Consider the following 24487-nt stretch of genomic DNA (forward strand, 5'->3'; position numbering starts at 1 on the left):
CCAAGCAAATCCAAGGGGAAAGGGGGAAGGAGGAGTGGCTTTGGGGAAGGGAAAGAAGGAAAAAAGGAAAAAGCTGGACCTCACCCAGCTCGAGCCACACACAGAGACTCGGATTTAGCAAGCTGTGCCCCAAACCTGGGCTCGGAAGCAGGAGAAATACCGAGGGGGAGAAAAGCAGCCTCCTGAAACTCCCTGGTAATCCTAATTATAAACAGGATTTCTCCAAAAGATGTGATACTGTTTCCATCGCTAATATGTTGTGTCATTTGACAGCATCCACCTCCAGCAGCCCACCAGGAATAAAGCAAGTCTTCAGTAAATCTAGACAATGAGAGTCCTGAATATTCGTTAAGTTTAATTTTAATTCAGGTACAGTTTGAGAACCAAAGTGATCCCCCAAGTTCATCTGTCAGCACCTCCCTGGGAAATTCAAGCGGGCCATTCAGTGAAATACTGACCAAACAGCGATGCAGATATCTGAAATAAAAGTGACCGAATGGCTGACAACTAGAAAATTTAACGTCAATTAATGCTGTTTAGTAAAACAGACTAATTTGTATGAAAAGCCAGAGTGAGAGAAGTACCTTTGTTGACACGTGCAGCCCCCTGACAGTCATTTCTCCTTGCCTGATGTGGGCAGTTTTAATAATGAAGCCAGATTAACATAAAATCAGCAAGGCACGCCGTTAGGTAAAAGGCAGGTCTCAAAATACACATTAGAAAGGAAACCATCATTGAAGTGTTTCCTGAAGAGACCACTCCTCAGCCTGGCATTGCCCAGGGCTGTCTCGTGGATAAAGAACAAGTCATTACTGACTCTGTGGTTAATAAAAAAAAAAAAATAGTAAGGCAAAATTAATAGTGATATAAATTGCCTGTAAAAACATTCCTGCATCCACCTTAAGTCATAAATAAGTGAAAAAGAAGATTGCGAGCAGAGAGCAGATGCTTCACCTGGCTTTTGTCTGCGAGGCCAAGAGAGGCTGAGACTGTCCTTCACGAATGAAACAGAAGCAATAACGGTGGCAGAAAACACAGAACCGTCTCGGTTCAGGCACACAATGGGAAAAACCAAGTCCCACCAGGCACACGGTCAAGCGCGAGATGAAAAAGGTCCTACAGTGAGTTTCTAGAGCAGCAGCAAGGAGAAACCAATTAAAGACACAGTTTGATTTCTCTGTGAAGAGAAGACGGGATGTAGCTGCCTGCAAAAAGAAGACACATCATTTTAGCAACAAGGGTCCCTTCTCTTCCGGAATTTTACATTTCTAAATACCCACACATGAAAAAAGAGGTTGATAATTGAAGGCTTTATCATTCAGTGGGCAGAGAAAAGTGCTGCTGCAGCACGACAGCTCGTGGTCGAAGCACATCAGACCAGGAATAAATCCTAACAGCAGAGTTTACCACCCAGGGGAAAAAATTAAGGACAATTATTGGAGGTTTGGCATCATTGGCAGTTTTGATATCAATGTCTTCTAGAAAAGACGTGTTCGGTCACAACTACCTCAAATGAGAAATTCAGAGAAGTCATGGGATCAGAGTGCCTTTAACCCCTGTTTCTCCTTCAAAGTCAACTGCAATATTCTTCTGATAGAAAAATTTTAAGAAAAACAACTTTGTAACAGCTCTTCTCACCACCAGGTCTTGAGTTTATCAAGAACTGATTTTCTCTCTCAGACAAGACACAGCTCACTGAAAGCCTTAATACTGTCTGGGTTTTTAAGTGCAAGTGGAAAAAGAAATCCCTGTTGAACTTGAATTCTACTCCGAAGTGTGAACATCCTAATTATAATATATTATTTCCTGTAATATAAAGCTAAAATTCTTCTAGAATATTGTTATTACCATAATGTAAACTGCCATTAGCCAAGTCCCTTCTCCCTCCAGCGCTCGTTATCGGCAAAGAAAGGAAAGTAGAGCATCTTTATTTGGATAAAGTAGCCTTCCGTAAAATAGAGATTAAATTTTGTGCCTCCTTTTATTTATTTTTATATATATATATATGCGCAGGGTTTTTTTTTCAACTTGGCTGAAAATATCTGTAATCACAGATACCGATGCAGAGAGAAGTGATGTATGAGGGAGCCCGTTAGGACTCTGCATGTCACCGAAATAATGAAGCTGAAGGTTGCCTGCGAAGTGGGATCCCTGCAAAGGGAGCCTGAATTCACACAACTTGTGATTTTAGAACCTGTCTTGAAAAGTAATAACTAAAAAGACATCCTGAAATCTCATGGGTTCCTAAAGGAGGCTGGAGAGTTGGGCAGAGGAACCTGATGAAATTCAACAAGGGCAAGTGCAGGGTGCTGCACCTGGGGAGAAATAACCCCCTGCACCAGGACAGGTTGGGGCTGACCTGCTGGAGAGCAGCTCTGAGGAGAAGGACCTGGGAGTCCTGGGGGACAACAGGATGCCCATGAGCCAGCAACGTGCCCTGGTGGCCAAGAAGGCCAAGGGCATCCTGGGAGGCATCAGGAAGAGTGTGGCCAGCAGGTGGAGGGAGGTCATCCTGCCCCTCTGCTCTGCCCTGGGGGGGCCCCATCTGGAGCACTGGGACCAGTGCTGGGCTCCCCAGTTGCAGAAGGACAGGGAACTGCTGGAGAGGGTCCAGCAAAGGGCTACAAAGATGATGAGGGGCCTGGAGCATCTCTCTTATGAGGAAAGGCTGAGGGACTTGGGTCTCCTTAGTCTGGAGAAGGGAAGACTGAGGGGGGATCTCATCAACGCCTATGAATACTCAAAGGGTGGGTGTCAGGAGGATGGGGCCAGTCTTTTTTCAGTGGTGCCCAGGGACAGGACAAGAGGGAACGGGCACAAACTGGGACATAAGAAGCTCCATCTCAACATGAGGAGGAACTTCTTTGCTGTGAGGGTGGCAGAGCCCTGGAAGAGGCTGCCCAGAGAGGTGGTGGAGTCTCCTTCTCTGGAGACATTCCAAACCCTCCTGGACACGTTCCTGTGGGACCTGATCTGGGTGGACCTGCTTTGGGAGGATGTTGGAGGAGATGATCTCCAGAGGTCCCTTCCAACCCTCACCATTCTGTGATTCTGTCATTCATTGTATCATTGTGACACCATACCACCCTCAACATATATGATGCATCTGGGGAAAAAAAAAGGAGTCTAAAGTTAAAGTTAAGCGTCAAAGGTCAGACTGGAAAAGTCAGCATGACACATGCAACACCTCGTGATGTCCACTGTTATGTCCTGGAAACCCACTGGGAGTTAAACACCATCCACGCTTTGCTTTTGGTATTTATATATTTATATATATGCAATTTAGGATTGAATCCAAGAGGAATTAAGGAAACCCAAAGTACAACTTGAATCCAAAGGACAAAAAAAAAATACATGAAGAGAAAAGGGATTTTGAGAAAGATGTGCTGAACGATGTGTGAAGAAGAAGGAAGCGCAGGAAGAAGCGCAGGCGATCTGGTCCCTGCAAAAAAGAAAATGACAGACAACGTGCAATTAGTAATTAGAGGGGAAAGAAAAGCTATTAGATAGGACAGTGATTCAAACCACAGCTCGTTAAGAGACTACGGACAAACACACACAAGTTTAACGATAGGAAAACAAAAACATGCTTTGAACAGACACATGGCACCTCTTAACAAAAAAAAAAAAAAAAAAATCATTAAGTTGTCTATAAAAACTGTAATTCTTGAATTGAACATTATGGTGTTTCTACAAAGAGTCCAAGCACCGAAGGCTTGTGTGAAGTCCACAGAACGGCACAGCCAAAAAGGCAGCCTGAGGCTTTTGCCACCCAAACCTATGCCCTCGGCATCACAGCCAGGCCTAGCCTGCAGATCAAAGTCCCAAAAATGACCAACACATTTTGGGGCTATTTCTTAGGGATGTTCATAAAAGTAGCGTGTAATTTTAATATAGGCAGCTATTTCACTTAGGAGCTCAAGTAGAAGAAACTGAAGATGGCACTTGTGCTCCTTCAAGGTATTAGGGATGAGAACACCAACACGCATGGACCTGGAACAAAGGACCATTTGAAGGCGAGTTGTGATGTGACCGGGAAGCCAAGCCAAGGGGCATTTGCATAAAACAAACCTTTGCTTTGGTGGCAGCTGAGGCCAGGGCAGCAGCTGCAGCTGTAGCTACATTTCCTTCCGAGATTTCATGTTCCACTTTCTTCTTCCCGGCCTCGTTCTCTTTGTCTTTGCCGGCATCAACGTTCTCCTTGTTCTCTTCTGCCTCCTTTTCCTCTGGAAGAGATTTACCGCCAAGCCCGTTACGTGCATTCTCCCCTCGTTAACGGTATCGTGTCGGGACAGGAATCGCCCTACGCACGCTGTCAGTCGTCAAACAAATTAATTCATCCACACACTGTGACATTTCTACGTTATAGCCCCGCTACTCGTCCAAAGGCTGACACGGGAGCAATTCTAATCTAAGAGGATCTGATCCAACAAAATAGGGCAAATTTAACTACTTTTAGTTCCCATCCTGTCAATTCACCTTCTGCAATGGGTTTACTCTCATCAGAACAATTTCAGCTGTGTTTCCAAATCAACTCCACTATTACAACAACTCCAAATGCTTCTTGTTCTTATTCTGGAGCACTGGGACCAGTTCTGGGCTCCCCAGTTCCAAGAAGGACAGGGAACTGCTGGAGAAGGTCCAGCAAAGGGCTACAAAGATGATGAGGGGCCTGGAGCATCTCTCTTATGAGGAAAGGCTGAGGGACTTGGGGCTTTTTAGTCTGGAGAAGAGAAGGCTGAGGGGGGATCTGATCAACGCCTAGAAATACTCAAAGGGTGGGTGTCAGGAGGATGGGGCCAGTCTTTTTTCAGAGGTGCCCGGTGACAGGACAAGAGGGAACGGGCACAAACTTGAACGTAAGGAGTTCCACCTAACATGAGGAGGAACTTCTTCACTTTGAGGGTGGCAGAGCCCTGGAAGAGGCTGCCCAGAGAGGTGGTGGAGTCTCCTTCGCTGGAGACATTCCAAACCCGCCTGGACACGTTCCTGTGGGACCTGCTCTGGGTGGACCTGCTCTGGCAGGGGGTTGGAGGAGATGATGATCTCCAGAGGTCCCTTCCAACCCCATATCATTCTGGGGTTCTGTGATTCATTCTGTGATACCAGGTGCTAAAATACTGAATGTAAGTTGCCAGGAAAAAACCCCAATATATCCAGGTGGTAACAAGGGGACCATGTTAAAAATAGATAAGAATAATGTTTTACGTAGGAAAACCAAGACAGTACTCCTCAGCCTGCTGAAATAAAGGCTCTGCATCACTTCACAGGGAAATGGAGCTACCAAATTAACTTCTAGGGGTAGAAGTGAGCAGTCCCATTTCTTTCCATCAAGAGTGATCAAATAATGTGCGATACAGGCAAAAGAAAATAATTTCTATGACCCACGCACATCTTGCTACCTCAATTTCTTCCCCCAGTCACTACACACAGTGACACTAAGCTCAGCCGAGGTCCGAAATGAGTTCAAGGAAGAATTTATAGTGCCTGAGCTTTGCAGTGAAATTAAACCAGAATATTTACTACTGAAGCATGAAGCAGGCTGATGTGCAAGAGGAAATATTTCTGCCGCAGCTGAGTTTATGGTCTGTTCCAACCACTTTAGGAGAAGGCTATTAAAGCCCCCACAGCTTGAGGAGCAGCTGGGAACCATTACCTGGCTTGGGCTCCGCCATCGCTTCGCTGTCTTGCTCTTTTTCTGGATTTCTCTCATTTTCTCCTTCTTGTACTTTATCGCCTTCCTCAATTTCACTCTCCGCTTTGTTTTCAGCCTAAATGGGATGAGAGATTGTTTGAAGAATGAGAGCTGTACAAGACATTCGCTGCTAACTTGGTTTATAGCTCTCAAATTAATTCACTATCATAAAGGAAGAGATCAAATTTTAAAGGTTCATTGCTACTACAGCCCGTTTTGACAATCGTAACTGAAATCTCAATAAATAAAGTGCTAGACTGGATGGAGGTCCATCAGAACCAGTAAGCCTGGATCCAGCTGAAGGTACGAGAAGCCCTGAGCTGAGAGGACAGGTAAGACCCAGGGCGCTGAGCCAAGCTCACCTTCTCAGATTGTTGCCCGTCTGGCTCCGTCTCCATCTTTTCTTCTTCAGCTCCATCTGAGAAAACAAATAAAAGTTTTTAGAATCGCCCTAACACCCATTTATCCTACTCAACATTTATTTCAGGGTTAACGAAGGTTTTCTGTTCTCTGCTGACAGTGATTTAAAGAAAGCCACAACTCTAAACTCCTGTAGACTAAAAGCTTATTACGCTGATTTTACTTTAAAAATCAAGTTTACTTGCAAATTTAAATTAAACTGGTTTTTCTTTTCAGTCCGACGAACAGGGCAAAGCATGAAGTTATCTAACCTCTGCTGAAACACCCAGTTCACCCTGTAGAGAGAAACTATCAAATCTATCAATTTTAGCCACAGAAAGGACAGTTCAAGGCAGAGTTCTGCACTATTCAAGTCATTCCCCTTGGCAAATCACCGTATTATGAAATGTTTTTCCCGATGCAGCCAATTTGATTCTGTAGATGGTTCTCAGTTACGTGATTAACCTCAATTACGGTGCTGCCAGACTTGTAATTCCTCCTTAGCACGAGATCCCCTGAGCTGCTTTCCATGAAAGGTCTACCCAGAGGCATCCTCACGTGTCGCAGGGCGACCGAAGACTTAAATTCCGTTTTGCAGGTGGTGGAAATACCAGAGTTCTCCAAAGCAGACTTCAAAATAATTGAAGTTCAAGATCCTCCGCACTGGTTTGATGTGAAACCTCCTGTTGTACCTGCTGCTCTGCATAAACACGACCAACTGGTTCTCCAGTCCCGTACGGCTCTTTGTGCTCTTCCTCCAAACACATCTGTCCCCAAACCACTCTGAAATCATTCCTGAGCCCTCAGAAACACATTCAAAGCACATGTTGGGAGTCTGAACTGAACAAAGAAGCTGAAATCAAAGAAATTGGCCCAAAAGGTGTAGTGTTATGGTAGATGTTCCTGGACAACGCTCTCACTAAGACCTTGGTGGGTCAATGTATTGCTTCTTGAGGAAGCTCAGCTGTAATGATACCAATACTCATGGGTTTGTACTGAAAAGTGGATCAATGAAATGATCCGAGTTAAACCCTAACACTTTCTTTGCCTTCTCAATGAAAAAAGCTGTTTTGCAGCTCCTCAAGAACCCAACTGCAGCCATGAATCATGTCTGAGCAGAAGAGCTGGTTGTCGGTTCGATATAAAGCAAGAAAAGACCATAAATTACAAGCTAAAAGCTCTGAGTTTCCTCTGTGTCCAAAATAAAGCCAATTAAACGACTAAAACGGAGCTGAGGCTGAATGAACACACCTCCTGACCATGTTGTCCCAGGACAGCCTGCTCATGTCCCAGCTTCCCAAGATGCTCTGAAAAACCAGAGCCGAGTTGCACCTTCAGTGCTAACACTGCAGAAGACAATAGTGTTGGGTGAGCTCTTCTCCCCCGTGGCTTCAGGTGTTTCTGACAGATGCTGTAAGATGTGCAGGGCTCTCCACAAAACCACCGGTTGGGTTCTCTGGCCAATAACAACTTCCTGGACTTCTCCAGGAGATGGAGCTTCAGCTTTACACCGTGCCCTGAATCCTCAGAGGATACACGCAACGGCCTCTGCCAAGACTGGGTCCAAGCCAAGGCTTCCATTCTGGAGTCATGAAGTACTTCCTTATGAAAAGAGAAGCCCATGCTCAGGAGAAGACTTCTACAGGGACTGGAGGCAGCTCCCCTGCATCACTGCAGCCTCTGGTTCTCAACTGGTCATCAAAAATCTCCATCTACTGTCTGACCAAAGAAGTCTTCCTTCTCCTCAGAGGTCAAAACAGAAGAGCAGAATCATAGAACGGTTTGGGTTGGAAGCGACCATAAAAATCATTTGGGAAATGTTCAGAAGAAACTACAGGTATGTAATACAAACTATTTTGATACGTGGAGGGTTCTCTCACTGCCATGGATGTGTGGGTCCGGAGAGCACCCGCTGCCTCTTACATCTTCACATCTGGAACCCAGAACAAGTCTGCCAGACACCCATAAAAACCTGACCTTGGCCACAAGTAACCTCAGTGTTCTACCACCAGCCCTGAAAAACCCTTCGCTTCAACAGTCAACAATGTGCTTCCTGCCATTGCTCAATTTTGTTTGGTTTTCTGGCTGACCAGACTGAGCCCTTCAAGCTCGTAACCTCTTATTTATTGTCTGCTTGGTATTCAAATAGCTGTTTCAGAGATATCTGAGGAGTTCTGCCAGAGCACAGCCAGGTTCCCTGGCCTTTACAGATGGCTTTCTGAGGAGCAGACGATCAGCTATGGTCCCATCTAACCTCGTGTCTACAGCAGAAGACTAGGTAACAGCCCAACTGGTACACAACTGAGACCAAAATGAGGAAGGAAAAACAAAATAAAAATCAGAACTCATGCATTACCATGTGCTGGATAACAGAATTGTGTGTTTTAACAGCAATTAGTATCTTCTTGGGCTTAGTACACACCTTGTGGTGCTAACCCTTGGCTCATTCATTAAGTTATTCCTTCACAGAACCCTTACGGTGCTGCTGTGCAAGAACAGAAAGTCTAGTTTAATGCACAATTTAATGTACAGGGGCATTAAAGAAGGAGCTTATTCAGATCGTGGAGTCCACCACATGCTGCCACAGTGATATAAAACTGCTGCTGAAAAGCCCTGATCCATCCTAAGCTTCCGAGGGCATTATCCAGTGTTGGGTTCTCATTTTCGGTAATCCTTATTTTACTGGTAATTCCCGTGCGCTACACCGGAGAAAAACAGGTGACCAAAGCGTTTCGCTTTAACAGCAACAGTTCTTTAGAGAAGTTTTTACAGAAGTCCCTTCCATATATAAGAAAATCATACTAAAGTGTCCCACTGAAAGATAATGGTTTTCCTCATGGCTTTTTTTAAGATGATAAACCTACTTATCTGAAGTATCTGCCACCATAATTCAATTTATGGAGACTGGGGATATACCTCCTCGCAAGTTCTCTCTCCAAGTTAAGATTTAGTGACCTAATAATGTCACAGGGAAAAAAAAAAATCTAGATGAGATTTTGTCAGACAGCTGTTTCAAGCCTAGAAGCAGAGCTCCAAACTGGGCTTAAAAGTGTCATCCCTCCTCCTGGTAAATGAAAGAGAAAGTTTTATTCTCTCCTTCAGCAAAAAACCAAACAAAGAGAGAGAGAGAAAAAGCGGAGAACACTCAAGTGCGGTTGGGTTGGTGGAAAGGAAGACCATGAGCTCAAACTAGGAAGATACTGCTCAGGAATACACAAATTTTCCTTCTGGTGTGACACAACCCAAACACCGAGACCTTCCAAGATTCCTCGTATTGGGATACAATGGAATTGCAAGAAAAAGGTCTATAATTTTGTATGAACAACGCAAAACTTAACCACAGGGAGAGGCGGAGCAATACTGAAGATCTGCTTCAAACCAAAACTCCGAGTCAGAGAAGCTCTAGTCTGTGGATGATTTTAAGTCAAAACAGGGAGGTTTCTGTCTCTTAAAAGCTAACGACTTGGTAATTCCACTCTTCTGGAAGGTGAGAGCCTGGAGCTCAGGTTCTCCAGCCTAGAACCAGGCTGAGCAGTGACTCAAGTCTCAGCATCTCATACCAGCAGTGAACACCTTGACCATGGGGCTGAAGGCACCTGCTCCAAAGGAGCTCCCACAGAAACCAGCAGCCTCACATATTTATACTCCGAGGAAGGGGGAAAAAAAAAATCCCTGGAAGGTTCTTGTCACTTAATTGCACGTGATTCGCTTGGGAACCCAAACTTCGAATATGACAATGCTCCTTGCCAGATTCTGAACCGCATTTGAGACAAAGCTGTAAGGCAATAATCGCATCAGCTGCTCCTAAAAATGCCACAAAATCAAGTTTTCTCAAAGAAAAAAGGTCATAGAGCATCTCACAAGAAGAAAAACTGTCCTTGGACTCTCCCCTCGCATCATAATCCATTTGATGGACACTTCCCAAAACAAGATGCTCTTTTATATTACACAGGGACACATTCAGCACCGAAGAGAGTCAGAGGTATGTATGTGTGACACTAAGATTACCGCGAAAAATCCTGACTTTACTCAGCTTTTCTAGTCCTGGCTGTAATAATAGATGTTATTTTAAAATTAGGATGACAACTTTAGGCAGGTTGTAGTCAATGGGTTTTGAAAACTGTTTTCTCGTGTCAGCTGCAAAGCCCTTATTTGCAGCGACAGCGCTCGGGCTCTGCCGTTCCCACCGGCACAAGCCTCTCCGCGCACGGAGGGACTGCGCCAAATACCACATGGACAAGGAAAAAGAAAACCAAAGCTATCCATTATTAATTTGGGGGTTAAGTAAGTTTACCTGGGTTGAAACGGGTTTTTGCTTCTGAATTACAGGCTACTTAAAGTACCTCAGACCCTCTAAAAATTAATTTCTAATTCAAATACAAAAGGATCAGGAAAATCCCCAAACGCTTCTGACTCTCTGCACGAGAACGACACAAATGACTCTTGCCTTTCAGCCGGATGCAAACACAACGGTTACTGATTTTCCTCTATGATCTAACGAGGTTAATGAATATACATCATGGCCAGCGCAAAGAGAAATCGATTAGTTGGAGACACACGACCCGGTTAGAAAAGGGGAAGGCTTTAATGAGAAAGAGCCTGTAAATCCCTCCTTCGTGGCACCGATGATGCTCTTTAACCCTCCCCAGCAGGTCTGGTATTTACCTTCCAGGCTGCAGGGAAGCAAATGTGGGTATTTATTAAATCAGCAGGAGGCAGATGGTTGTGAGACACCAAGGGACACCTTTCGAGAGGGAGGAACCACTTGCAGAAACGTCCCCTCTCCGCACCCCTCTTCAAACCCCAAGCGGGGAATACTTTCTGTCTCTATGGAAGCTGGTTGCATTTTGCAGCTCCGAGATCACGGAGCCTCATTGTCTGCCACATGAAGAATTTATAACTGACTTCTCACGAAGCCCAGCGACTTTACAGAGAAGTAAAACTGACTTTAGGTCAACAAGTAAACTGATAACAATAGATCCACAGAGAATTTACTGCGTTACCAGCAAACAGACACTTGCAGCGTAAGCAGATCCGGAACCTCTGTGTCATCGGAAGAACAATAAGCAAAACCCACCTCTAAACACACGGAATCACCAACGCGAGCTTCAGCTCGGCAAAGAGTTTAAAGATGCCCTCAAGACATCCCAGTCTCCTTTGTTTTTACTCAGGCAACACACCCAACCTGTCAAAAGTCAGGCTTGAATATTAGTATTTAATTGAGAGGAATTATACTACAGCTCCGGAAAAATCCTGGGTCTGAATATGATAATTCTGCTATTATCGAAACCAGAATTTACATTTTCCACAGCAAGTCGGGACTCCACAGCCTCCAGAGCTCCCTCTGCCTCTGCTTCCCGCAGCTCGTGGGCTCAGCACAATGACCCGGTGGCTTCCACGGAGAAGGTTTTGGAGAGTTGACAGGAGCTGCAGCTCTTGTGCGAGGAGGGATCAACGGACTCGACCCTCCAGCGGCACAGAACCAGCTGAGGGGCACCTGCACACACACAGAGCGCTCCGAGGCCGCTCATTTTACAACGGTTGTGATATTTCTGAGTTAAAGCACATCCTGGAGACCACGAGAGAAACCATCCTGCCAAAAACGAAGTCAAATAACTTCTCCTGCGTAGGTATCCTTGTGCGTGGTTTTCTAGTATGTGTATTTGAGAACGATATCAAATAATCCATAAAATGTTAATTTTAATCATCCACTTAAACGGCTTACAGTTGTAGGGGAGACAGTCAATCAGAGCCCTGTTCCCTCAGTGCTCGCTGTCACAGATGAGCTACAGCTTGACGCACCCATACTGGGGGTCCTGGGCTCCCCAGTTGCAGAAGGACAGGGAACTGCTGGAGAGGGTCCAGCAAAGGGCTACAAAGATGATGAGGGGCCTGGAGCATCTCTCTGATGAGGAAAGGCTGAGGGACTTGGGTCTCTTTAGTCTGGAGAAGAGAAGACTGAGGGGGGATCTATCAACACCTAGAAATACTCAAAGGGTGGGTGTCAGGAGGATGGGGCCAGTCTTTTCTCAGTGGTGCCCAGGGACAGGACAAGAGGGAACGGGCACAAACTGGAACATAAGAAGTTCCATGTAAACGTGAGGAGGAACTTCTTTGCTGTGAGGGTGGCAGAGCCCTGGAAGAGGCTGCCCAGAGAGGTGGTGGAGTCTCCTTCTCTGGAGACATTCCAAACCCGCCTGGACACGCTTCTGTGGGACCTGCTCTGGCAGGGGGTTGGAGGAGATGATCTCCAGAGGTCCCTTCCAACCCCATATCATTCTGGGATTCCATGATACATTGTGCCAAAGGAAACACTTGCAGTGAAATACTTGTTAGAATAAGTCCTAAAACGCACAAGTAACTGCCTCCAGAAGGGGCACTTCAGAGACTCCTTGTGCAGCACACACATATGCACTCACTGTAGTTAATCACCTTGGAAAGCCATTAAGAAAGCACACAGACTCAGTGAAGGCTTAATTGAAGCTACTAAGTACCCCAGGATCTCCCTTCTCTGCAGCTTAAGCACCAGCCAGAAGAGCTGGGATCCCTCAGTTCCTCTCCTCAATTCATTTTTAGTAAAACAGACACAGAGCATCTTCACCCATCCTCCTCTTCAACCTTCAGTCACTCTTTGGAAAGCCAAAGCCGATCTCTACCACGCTGACCACGCCATCTGAACCACCTGAGTCTCTGCTTAACTCTACTGAAGCCCTACATTGACTGCAACCTCAGCCAGTTTGCTGTCAACACCAAGCTTTGTGGCACGGTCAACACACTGGAGGGAAACGATGCCATGCAGAGGGACCTGGACAGGCTGGAGAGGTGGCCCTGTGGAAACCTCATGAAGTTCAACCAAGCCAAGTGCACAGTCCTGCACCTGGGTCACGGCAACCCCAGGCACAAATACAGGTTGGGTGGAGAATGGATGGAGAGCAGCCCTGAGGAGAAGGACTTGGCAGTTTTGGTGGATGAGAAGCTCGACATGAGTTGGCAACTGTTGGTGTAAATCTCCCCTTGGAAGAGAGGAGATTTAGACTAGATATTAGGAGGAAATTCTTTACTGTAAGGGTAGTGAAGCACTGGAACAGGTTGCCCAGGGAAGCTGTGGATGCCCCATCCCTGAAAGTGTTTAAGGCCAGGCTGGATGGGGCTTTGAGCAACCTGCTCTAGTGGAGGTGTCCCTGCCCATGGCAGGGGGTTGGAACTCGATGATCTTTAAGGTCCCTTCCAACTCTAACCATTCTATGATTCTAACAGGCACTGGCAGCCCAGAAAGCCAACCCCATCCTGGGCTGCATCCCCAGCAGCATGGGCAGCAGGGTGAGGGGGGGATTCAGCCCCTCTGCTCCGCTCTGGGGAGACCCCCCCACAGTGCAGCCTCCAGCTCCAGGACCACCAACAAAGACCTTAGAGCCCCTTCCAGTCCCTCAAGGGGCTCCAGGAAAGCTGGGGAGGGACTCTGCATCAGGAAAGGGAGCCAGAGGACGAGGGGGAAGGGTTTGACACTGAAAGAGGGGAGATTGAGCTGAGATCTGGGGAAGAACTTCTTTGCTGTGAGGGTGGTGAGAGCCTGGCCCAGGTTGCCCAGAGAAGCTGTGGCTGCCCCATCCCTGGAGGGGTTCAAGGCCAGGTTGGACAGGGCTTGGAGCAACCTGGTCTGGTGGGAGGTGTCCCTGCCCAGGGCAGGGGGTGGCACTGGATGGTTACTAAGGTCTCCTTCCAACCTGAACCATTCTATGATTCTATAGCAATTTAAAAGGAACCATCATCAGGTTTTAGAAAAAACTAACAACGAAGACTTAAAAGAGGAGATTCTTGGATATTAAGGTAAGATGGGACAGATTGCAGGAGCTTATTTCCCCATTTTGCGTTCCCTGTTGCTTATAATTCACCAGTATTAAGAGTTTTTAAATTATTGTGGAGTGAGGCTATAATTTTATTTCTGAAATATAACAACCGATGAACTTTAATTATTGTAAGGAACCTTAAGTAGATATTTTTTTAGTTCTCTGTAGCAACATTTAGATATAAAACTCCAGGTCCATGTGAAAGCACACCTCCTTTCAGCAGTAGCCCCCCCCCCGACGCTGTACTTCCCACGTACTGAGCACACCTCTGCCCGCGTGAGCTCCGGGTTCCCCCGTGCCCCCCAGCGCAAAGCCGTTTTGGAGGTGGAAGGCACCACAGATTGCGGAGTGACCCAGTTCACTCTTGCTGAGCGGCTCCCCCAGGGGGAACCATCTGCTGTTGTCCTAATTTACACCATTAGTCACAGCCCGATACAAATCGCATTAACTCTAACAGGACAGTATTACTTCCAGAACTTACCACGCAGCTCGTTGAGAAATAATCACATTACGGTCATCGGCTCTCCCCATATTGAGGGACGAGCACTTAAAAAAAATATCTGTTTGTAACTTGTGTGCAAATTCTCCCAGAGAAAGCGCTAACCTACGGACGAGCGATATCACCAAGGACATAGCGATGGGCGACTTCCACCGGTGTAGGACTGAAAACTAAGACTCAAAGCAGCAGATGTGTTAGAGGTCCTTCAAGTACTACAGCAGAGACTGCACTTGGAGAATGCAGAAAAAGGAAGCAAAGACCCAGAAAGTTCTGGAGCACTGTGTCCAGTTCTGGGCCCCCCGGTTGCAGAAGGACAGGGAACTGCTGGAGAGGGTCCAGCAAAGGGCTACAAAGATGATGAGGGGCCTGGAGCATCTCTCTGATGAGGAAAGGCTGAGGGACCTGGGTCTCTTTAGTCTGGAGAAGAGAAGACTGAGGGGGGATCTGGTCAACGCCTAGAAATACTCAAAGGGTGGGTGTCAGGAGGATGGGGCCAGTCTTTTTTCAGTGGTGCCCAGGGACAGGACAAGAGGGAATGGGCACAAACTGGGACATAAGAAGTTCCATCTAAACATGAGGAGGAACTTCTTTGCTGTGAGGGTGGCAGAGCCCTGGAAGAGGCTGCCCAGAGAGGTGGTGGAGTCTCCTTCTCTGGAGACATTCCAAACCCGCCTGGACACGTTCCTGTGGGACCTGCTCTGGGTGGACCTGCTTTGGGAGGATGTTGGAGGAGATGATCTCCAGAGGTCCCTTCCAACCCCATAGCATTCTGGGGTTCTGTAAAATGATTTGTGATAAGCTGACCAACACAGCAGCCAACACCACCACAGAGAAAAATAAAAGATTTACAGAAAAGCTGGTCGATCTGTGCCAGGCTCAAGAGGTGAAAGGGTAAGTCAGCGGGTACGTAGCAAAAGGTGTGTCTGCTCGTTTTACTGTCCAAGGAGAGCTAAATTAGTGTTAAAAACACAAAGGGGTTACAGAGTGATTTCTCTTTACAGGGAGTTATCACTCCCTGTAAGTTTTACTTTCCAGAGTAATTCATAAACATTTTGCAACTGCCATAGTTCCAGAAAACGGACTTTGCACAAGTATCTGCTGAATGTGCCTGGAAACAGCTCAGTTGAAACTACACTCTAAAACAAGGGCTTCGTAGTGTAACGTACAACAACCGGAGGCAGGAACTGTGGCGTTACTGTGTACCAGTTCACCATTCACTAAGTTCCTCGCTTGCCACCAAGACTTACAGGAAAACTGGTCACCAAAAGGCGTGATGTAACTTTATAAAACTCAACTGGAGCACCAAGAGCTGATAAAACACAGTGTGCTTTATCCTAACCCCAGCGCTAAAAGGCAGCATCCTTCAACTACTCTCATACCCACACAACTGGAGCGAAATGTTCCACCCTGGCATTTTTTGCCACCTCAACCCTACGGCTCCCGAGTAACAGCATTTCCCTTTAGTCCGAGAAAGAAAAATTGCTAAAACTAAAGCCAGTCCTAAGTTCGTTAACTCAGTACCAAGCATTAATGACCCTGCAGCAAGCAGAAACGGAATGCTCTGTCACGCTCTCCTTACCTGCGATTCCCGTCTCGAACTCATGGTTTATTATGAGGCAGAAGAAAAGGCCCAAGAAACCTCCTCTGCAGAAATTCCTGCCTTTTGATGGACAACCTACCGATTTTCTCCGGCTCGTCTGGGCCCGTCCCGGCAATGCAGCTGCTCTCCAGCCCATACGTAGGATCCACCTTCCCAGAGGCTCTCGCTGCTTCCTGTACTTTCTTTACGTGAGCTTCAACCAGCTCCAGCGGAACCTCTTCTCTGACGCGAGAAAACTCCTCTGTTAAAAAAAAGAAAAAAAATCACATGGAAAATGTTCTATTGTGAGGTTTTTTTATGGCAAATTAAAAGTGATTATTTTCTCTGATCAATGTGTAGGTACATCTCATGATAAAATGAATGCTCAAATATTTAAGTTCCTTCTTTTCACATTAGGTAGTGAATTTTCTCTCTCAGGAAAGAGAGAGGTAGGAAAGAGTCTCTTCCCAATTATATAAATTGTCTTTCATGTGCAAAAATAGGGAAAAAAGCAAAAGGAACTATTTCACCAAGTTTTTTACAGGACACATAATGTGGTAGAGAATTTCACACACAAGTAAAACAGGAAAAATACAAGTTTATCACTGTGCATCTACCCATGTAGTGACAGGGTGAGGGGTAATGGCTTTAAACTGAAAGAGGGGAGATTGAGCTGAGATGTGGGGAAGAACTTCTTTGCTGTGAGGGTGGTGAGAGCCTGGCCCAGGTTGCCCAGAGAAGCTGTGGCTGCCCCATCCCTGGAGGGGTTCAAGGCCAGGTTGGAGGGGGCCTGGAGCAACCTGCTCTGGTGGGAGGTGTCCCTGCCCAGGGCAGGGGGTGGCACTGGGGGGGCTTTAAGGTCCCTTCCAACCCGAACCACTCTACGATTCTATGATTTACTAATGTCAGTGGCCACAGTGACACCAACTACGAGGTGGTGCCCACAAACGCTATCACTAGTCGGTGAGCACAAGAGAGGAAGACAAGCCATTTTTAGACATTCAGTGGCCTTCAAGAACTATTCTAACCCGCTTGTAAATTGGTAGTTTCAGCAACAACAGAGCACCAAACTGGGTATCAGTAGATCTCCTTTCTATATACATGTAAAATTGTTATTACAACAACTCATCCTTAAGAAACTCTAGAAACGGTCAATTTTTAGAGCAGAATAAGTTGTGGAGACAAAGTGAAAGCCCTTGCTGGGGCCAACCCGTACCTAAGGCAGCCTTGGCCGCAGCGGATGCCACCCGGGGGTCCACCACGGAGGCCAGGAAGGCGACGGTGCTCATGACGGGGTTGCCGGACTGGCTGAAAGGGACGGGCTGATACGCCAACGGGCCCAGGGACGCGTCCGAGTTCTCCAGGTAGGGATCTTCGATGGGGAGCCTCAGGAAATGGAGAATGCACTCATCCTGTGTACGACTCCCGACATGCTCCGAGACCTTGTTCCAGTCATCTTTGTACATCTCCAGAGCCTACAAAAAACAGAAAGCATCGTATTCACATTGCCTGCTCTGGGGAAAAAACAAAACCACCTTACTTTAGGCAAAAAAAGGGTTTCAGTGCTAGTTATTTTTGGTGATGGAACAATAAATCGGGATCAGGCAACTATTTAACATCGTATTTTCTCTGGTAGCAAAATTACTCTGCAGAAGAAATATGAACATCTCACTGGGGCATCAGTTAAATTTAAACTGCGGGGATCGTCACGTGAGTTTTATGCTGTTACTGTATCAAAAAACTGTCAGAAGATTTGGGATTTACGAGTAATATTTGCATAGTTAGTGTTTCCCCATTTCGTTTTCCCATGAACAGCTTTACAGAGAAATAAGTTTGTTTATTCTACCAAGTCTCACCAATTCTTTGAATTCCCACAACTACTCCCCCTGAGGGCAACTCTCGTGTTCTCTCATTTATGTCTTAACACACTAAGCTCTTTGGGGCAGAAACAGTCTTTATTTCACACACTTTTATTTATACTACCCACGATAGTAGAAGTCCAGTCTGTAGATCCAACAGATGTTACGAAAACAAGGAGCAACAAAACAAGGGAAAAAAAAAAAAAAAAAGAAGGAAAATATTCTCTATCATGAAGCCAGAAGAGATCAGATCTCCAGCAGCCGTTAATCAGTCAGATTTTAATTAAGCATTCGGGTTAATTATCTACATTATGATGTAGATGAACCACCAGACAAACTAAGAACTTCCAGATTAAATCAAAGATTATTTAATTCTAAATTTCGGTCACTTTTAAAGTTACTTAGGAAAAGTCTGAACAAAATGATGGAATGACAATGAGCTACTGAAGCCACAGAAGAGAATCACAGAATCCTTTAGGTGGGAAAAGACCTTTAAGACCATTGAGTCCAACAGTCTCTGATCTAGTTGTTTTTTGTTTTTTATTTTTTATTTTTTTTTTTTTAAAAACTACCAAATTAGTAAAAGAATCAAAGTGGGAGCCTAATAGAATATCATCCCTTAACAAGCATGCATTTATTTTTTTTCTGGAAAGAAAATGCTTAGCTGGGAAAGCACCAGGCTACGGGAACGCCGAGCTCCAGCAGAGCTTCACTGGATGGGAAGAACATTCCAGGAACTGTTCAAGACCAGGAGCTGGACAACACAAAGGGCTTTGAAAGCTTGATAGAAAGAGCAAGTCAGTTTGGGAATGAATAAAGATGGGACTACACTGGCCAGCCTGGTCCATACCAAAGGAATCAACGGTCTCCAACTCCTTATGAACCCCTCTCCTGTCTCACCCGAGTGTCTACAGCAACGAGGAACCGCTCCGTTCACTAGGTCATACTCATGGGGAAGGATTTATTCAACATTCAACCTTCACTTCCCTTTCCCTAACGCCATCTCGGTGCTGTAATGTGTCACCCTACATCCATTTTTAATCACCCTATCACATTAGATCAGCTTTGCTTCTTCGTGGGCACAGAGAGGCATTTTTTTCTTTTATTTTTTTTGCTCATTCTCCTTCATTGCTCTTTATTTTTCTGCCAGACAAACTAGCTCTCACAATAGCCGTCCTTACTATAAATAGCTGAAAATGCACTTAACTATGCAAGAATAGTGCTCCGTGGAGACAGGGAGAAGCAGTGTGGCAGGGAAAGATGATTCTGGGAGGGAAACGCTATTTCCTCCCCCCAATTCATTCAGTCAACAAGCGGAAGGACAATAATTATTTTAGATAAGATTTATTCTTTGGAACTTCACTGCATATATATTTGCCCAAAGCTACCCTGAGGATTTAATTGGACTGAGCTGGCTCGTTATAGCTGAATTACTTATGCTTGAACTGATATACTCTTTACTGATTTATTCATAGCTTAAATCCATGAAGAATGAAGAACAAAAACATTATTAATTTAAACTCGCATTAAATAAAACTGCAATCTCAAGACTTAGGGGGGTTTGGGGTTTGTTTTTTAAAAACGAAGAAGAACGTGTCATCTGGATTATTTTGTTAGGCTACTACTTGCTGTGTGTGACCACAAGCTACAAACGTACAAAAGAATGAATTTTAAATATTAAAACTAGTAAGAAAAAAAGCCAGAGTATCAAGATATTAGTCTTGGTTTTCCATACAGGAATGGTGTGAAAGACATCTTTGCTGTTTTCACCCCATAAGCAAATTTTTCCATGTGCCAATATAAAAATAGAGGCTAAACAGCGTGTACCAACCTAATATTAAAAAAAATATATATATCTATTTTGGTTATTTGATGAACACCCTTCCATATCCGTGAAGGCTGAATCAAAGTGTGCTGCTGCTGAGGCGCTTTGGGCAGCTCAGAAGAGAAGCCACACACAGAAGCTGAGTGTTGATCAGCCCCATCAAGCCCCGCCAGGCCCCATTGTCCGCGCTTTTCCTTATGAAATTCACTTTTCAATGGGTTTACTGACACATGGAAAGACAAAAAAAGGCAGAACAATAATGGAATTGCAGCCTGGTTTAAGCTCTCCGCAAGTAAAAACAAACACACACCCTTCCAAGCTTGAATTCTTAGACCAGAACCTTGAATTATACAAAAGAAAAAAAATGCATATATGAAAAAAGCCAACCACCCAACCTCTACATCAAGAAAATGCTCCTGGAGAAGAAAACTAAGTAGATGATAATTTCTTTATAGGAAGTGGCAGCACATTAATTATTTCAGGCCACCAAGATTCTTCTTCCGAAAAACAACGCTGCCCCTATGCGAGCGTGGAAGACTGGAACATCCTTCTGCAGGGCACCTCCTGCCATGGTTTCCATCCCAGACCGGAACTCCGAGAGACCTGACAATCCCCTGTGCTTCAAGAGCATCAGACTGAGCAATCTGGGGACAAAGACTGGATTCTAGCATGCCAACAGTTCCCTGACCTCATTTTTTCACAGCACCGATGTGATTTGAGTCATCTTGTATATATTTCTCGTAGACTTCGGGACAAAGCTTAAGGAACACATCAAGTGCAGCTACGTGGCAACAGGAATGAGATGTATGGGATTAAAGAGCTATTAAATAAAGAGCTTCCCTTCTGGGTGGCAGGAGACAGGAAGCAGACCCCTCCGTTTCTTAACTAATTCAACTTCAAAAATTAGCTGTTTCCCTTAACGTGCTGTGGCAGAGCCAGGAACCTTTAAATTTATCAGAATTTCAAAATATTCATACTTGAAGGGCATTTATTTCATACTGTTATTATGAAAATATCTCTCTGTGCTGCAAGATCTGTTCTTGAGTTTATGGAAATGTTCTTAAAACGCTTAATTTCTGGTTTGCAGACACAAGTCAGAACTGAACCTTGAAGTAGATGAAGCCCCTCGAGTACCCAGATGTCACCACCATCTCTTTTTAGTACTAACGTTCTCGTAGCCATGATGGTCAAATAAAAAGATATGGTTTGGAGGGAGACCTGTGAATTTTAACCAGTTGAAAAGCTGTGGACACACCGATACTCAACCACTCCCTCCTCCAGCTTCACCAGTTGGCTCTCAAGGGATCGCTTCCCACCACAAACTCTGCTTTGCTCTCCCAGTTTCTGTAAAATCATGCACTTGTCAACTTGTCAACTCCACCTCGAAGTAATTATTAACCTATACATTTTTAAAGCAGGTGATATCCTACATATTTTAGTTTCCTGGCCCCCACCCTCCATGGACTTACTTCTAATAGCAGCAACGTCTCTTGTTCCGTCCATTCTCTTCCAGCACTTGCACCTTTACTCTGCAAAAGATGGGGGGGAAAATACTGAAATACAGGTCTTTTTGCACAGAACATCTTAGAAGAAAACATTAAGAAGGAAAATGTTACTTAATCCACTCAAACAAGGGAACAGGACTTATGTCAATGTAACTTTAGCCCCCATTAAAGCTCTGCTTCCGAGGCAGAAGGGCTGGACTGCGGAAGGTGCAGGCTGGGCCAAAAATCAGTTCCTCTGTCTAAAAGTTCATCAGTAACTTGGTAAAATAATAAATTTTTACGAGTGTGATGAGTTATCTGAAAAGACAGAGTAATTACAGCAAGATAATCTGCATATTTAGCCATCACTTGGCTCCAGGGGTTGCTGCTCCTAAATCTACAGCCGGTGGGTAACTCCTGAAATTTCCTAAAAGTTACAAAACTTTGGGTGAAAGCTTCCCCTTCTGTGACTGCAGACACCCATATCCATCACACGTCAAATAAAGCCAAAAGCCGCTTGTCACCTGCTCATGAAAGAACCTTCTCTCGATGGGATGTCTCTGTACAAGACCACACCAAAAGGAAAAGGGTGTTTAGGAGAAGGAAATCATCTCAAGATGCATTTCAAGCAGATCATTAACCCACAGAGAACGTTAACCAAAGTGAGTCATCCAGCAGCTGGTCAGTTCTCAAACAGCCAAAAGAGCTATTGCCACACATAAAACAAAAAGGGAAATCAACTCCTGCAAACAAATCTGCTCAAGTTCATCGCTACAGATGCTCGTGAACAGAAGCAGAGTCCAGAACCAGTAAAAGATTCACGAATTTGGTGAATATTTACACCTCCCTAAACTAAGTGGAAAAGTCACCCCATGATATGCGATAAGGAATCAGGCTTCAAATCCTGATCTCTTGTGGTTTGATTTTCTCGGGTTTTTTTTGAATAGTTACGATCTCTTGGGCCAATAAACACTGTAGTTCAGAAACCAGTTACACAGAACTAATAACATGATATTCCTGCAACAGCTCCCAGCACCATCAGGAACACACATAGGTATCAGGCAGCAGGAGTTAAAGGCAAGAAGTTATGAAATTATCAACATTATTACAATGATATCCTAAAATTTTAACCATCCAATACAATATATTGCAGTGAAAGGGCTAAAACATCCCCTGCAAAGGTTTGGTGAGACCTTTTGCAATCAAGCCCCTTTCTAGTTCTCTCAGTCTGGAAAACCCTGCTCAGACTTGGAAAACAGGACAGTTAAAGACCCTGCTGAAAGATCTCCGTTTCCCTGTTGAATTATCGGAGGGTGTGTTGATTTTGAACCGTTTGTGTGAAATACATATTTCCGTGTTTGAAGACTGAGAGTTATTGACTATTTTGGGACAAGTACATGCCTTTACTTCTACAAACTCAAAACATCCAACACAACCACGTATCTCAGTGTCCTACACCGCGACAGAAGGATCTAAACCAGGAATTTAAGAGTAACATAAATCGTCTCGATGTCACCTAGTGGAGGACACTTGAGGAATAAACCCTTAATACAAGGCCCAGGGGACAAAATGCCAACACACTTGCCTTTGCTAACGTCTTCTTTGAGTAAATGTCTGTGCGAAGCCCAAAGTTCTGCAGATCAGTTGGTTTCTCTTTGTTTTTCTCAGGAAAACTCAGCATCTGCTGAGCAGCTGGAACCTGTGAAGAAACATGACAAGAGAAAGGTGAGAGGGGCAGGAATTAAGAGTTATTTAAGGTTTTCAGACTAATTTTAAACAGAACACGGACTGGAAAAAAGTAACTTGAACATGAGTCTAGAGAGAAGACTTTACATAACATTAAAATACTAAAAGATTTGTTTTGGAGAGTCCAACTCCCTGGAATTCTCGACCCAGATGGACACAAAAGTGAACATTTCAGCAAATCACACACAAATTATTTGTACACTGGCTGGAGCGAAGGCAAAAACCCCTTGGAGCGACTCACGGGGCTCACCTGCGGAGTGCGGATGTGGAGAGGCATAAGTCCGGAGGGGGTGTCAGCCAACACATTGAAGTGGGGAGTAGGAGGAGGCCCCATGGCCATGGGGCGGCTTTCTGGGTCCACTTGGTAGTTAATGAGACCCCACTGCTCCAGGAAAGCATGTACTCTAGGAAACAAATTAAAAATCTTAAGAACTAAAGCCTTGCTGGTGCTTGCCATGGCAGAGAGGAGACAGCAAAGGAAGAAGTTTGTGTTTCTGGATCAAACCAAGATCCAGAATCTTCTATAATCCTTCAATAATCACAAATAGTGATACAAATCACACAGCACGAGCTTTGTGCAGCCTTTTATGCAACACGCCGAAGTGCAGTCAACAAAAACATGATATTTTTCCTTACAGATAACAGAAAATGACTTAATTAAGGACAACGGCAAAGCAAAGCTAGAGCTGCATCCGTGGAACCATCTGCAAGCAGTGTCCAGACCGTGAGGGCCGCACGATCATAAAACTGACGTAAATGAGTTGCAAAAACTGGAATTCCTGAAAAAACTCCACATACTTATGGAAAAAGCGGGGAAACTGTCTGCTAATCAACATCTTAAAAAAGAAAGATCCGCAGCTTTTACCTCATGACAGCGCAGACATCCCCGGTCAGATTCCTCCTGCAGGCGGTGCTGGTCAAGTACTCTTGAGGGTTTAAGCGATAGGTGTCAATCATGAAGTTGCGATAAGCCAGGTATCTGGAAGACAATTAATAAATAGTTCACATACACCGATGTCTAACAAAGTTTAGAACACGTATTTTAGTATTCCGCCTTCTCCAAACTCTTGTCTTAACTGACGAGCAAGCACCAACGGATATCTTTAGTTGATGAAGTTTAAGACTCAGTATCAAAAGCAATAGGTAAGCAGAATTTATTTTTATATACTGAATATGACCAATATTCAGTATATTCAGGATATTTTTATATACTGAATATGAGGGCAGGGGGATTGGAACTTGATGACCTTTAAGATCCTTCCAACTCTAACTGTTCTATGATTCCTTATACAAATTGTTTGAAATAAACTACTGTAAAATTCTTGCTAGGCCTGTTCTTTGGATGGACTAAAAACGTAACATCCTCCGCAAGGATGGCTTCACAATAACGTATTATAAGCAGATTTCTGCCTTTAGAAAATCGAAGATGCGGATGGAGTGTGCAAAACAGCAAGTAACCAAAAATATAAACCATACAGAGATGGAACACCACTGCCTTTCACAGGCAAGACATAAGCGCACACATTCCTGCCCAAAGCCCACATCTTCATTTTG

At 44.8% G+C, this 24487-nt stretch overlaps 1 protein-coding gene across 1 annotated transcript in view; it reads right to left on the minus strand.

Annotated features, from left to right (window-relative positions):
- SMARCC1 (SWI/SNF related BAF chromatin remodeling complex subunit C1) overlaps positions 1–24487 on the minus strand; it is an 84191-nt gene that overhangs the window by 21232 nt on the left and 38472 nt on the right. The window contains exons 16-24 of the mRNA XM_074156881.1: positions 23799–23912; positions 23184–23337; positions 22773–22886; positions 21173–21232; positions 17236–17494; positions 16120–16281; positions 6058–6113; positions 5657–5771; positions 4072–4226 (exon numbers count right to left, since the gene is read on the minus strand). Coding sequence (XP_074012982.1) covers positions 4072–4226; positions 5657–5771; positions 6058–6113; positions 16120–16281; positions 17236–17494; positions 21173–21232; positions 22773–22886; positions 23184–23337; positions 23799–23912 — 1189 coding nt within the window. The remainder of the gene's footprint in view (positions 1–4071; positions 4227–5656; positions 5772–6057; positions 6114–16119; positions 16282–17235; positions 17495–21172; positions 21233–22772; positions 22887–23183; positions 23338–23798; positions 23913–24487) is intronic.

The sequence above is a fragment of the Numenius arquata genome, chromosome 12 (genome assembly GCF_964106895.1).
Source record: "Numenius arquata chromosome 12, bNumArq3.hap1.1, whole genome shotgun sequence".
Classification (NCBI taxonomy): Eukaryota; Metazoa; Chordata; class Aves; order Charadriiformes; family Scolopacidae; genus Numenius; species Numenius arquata.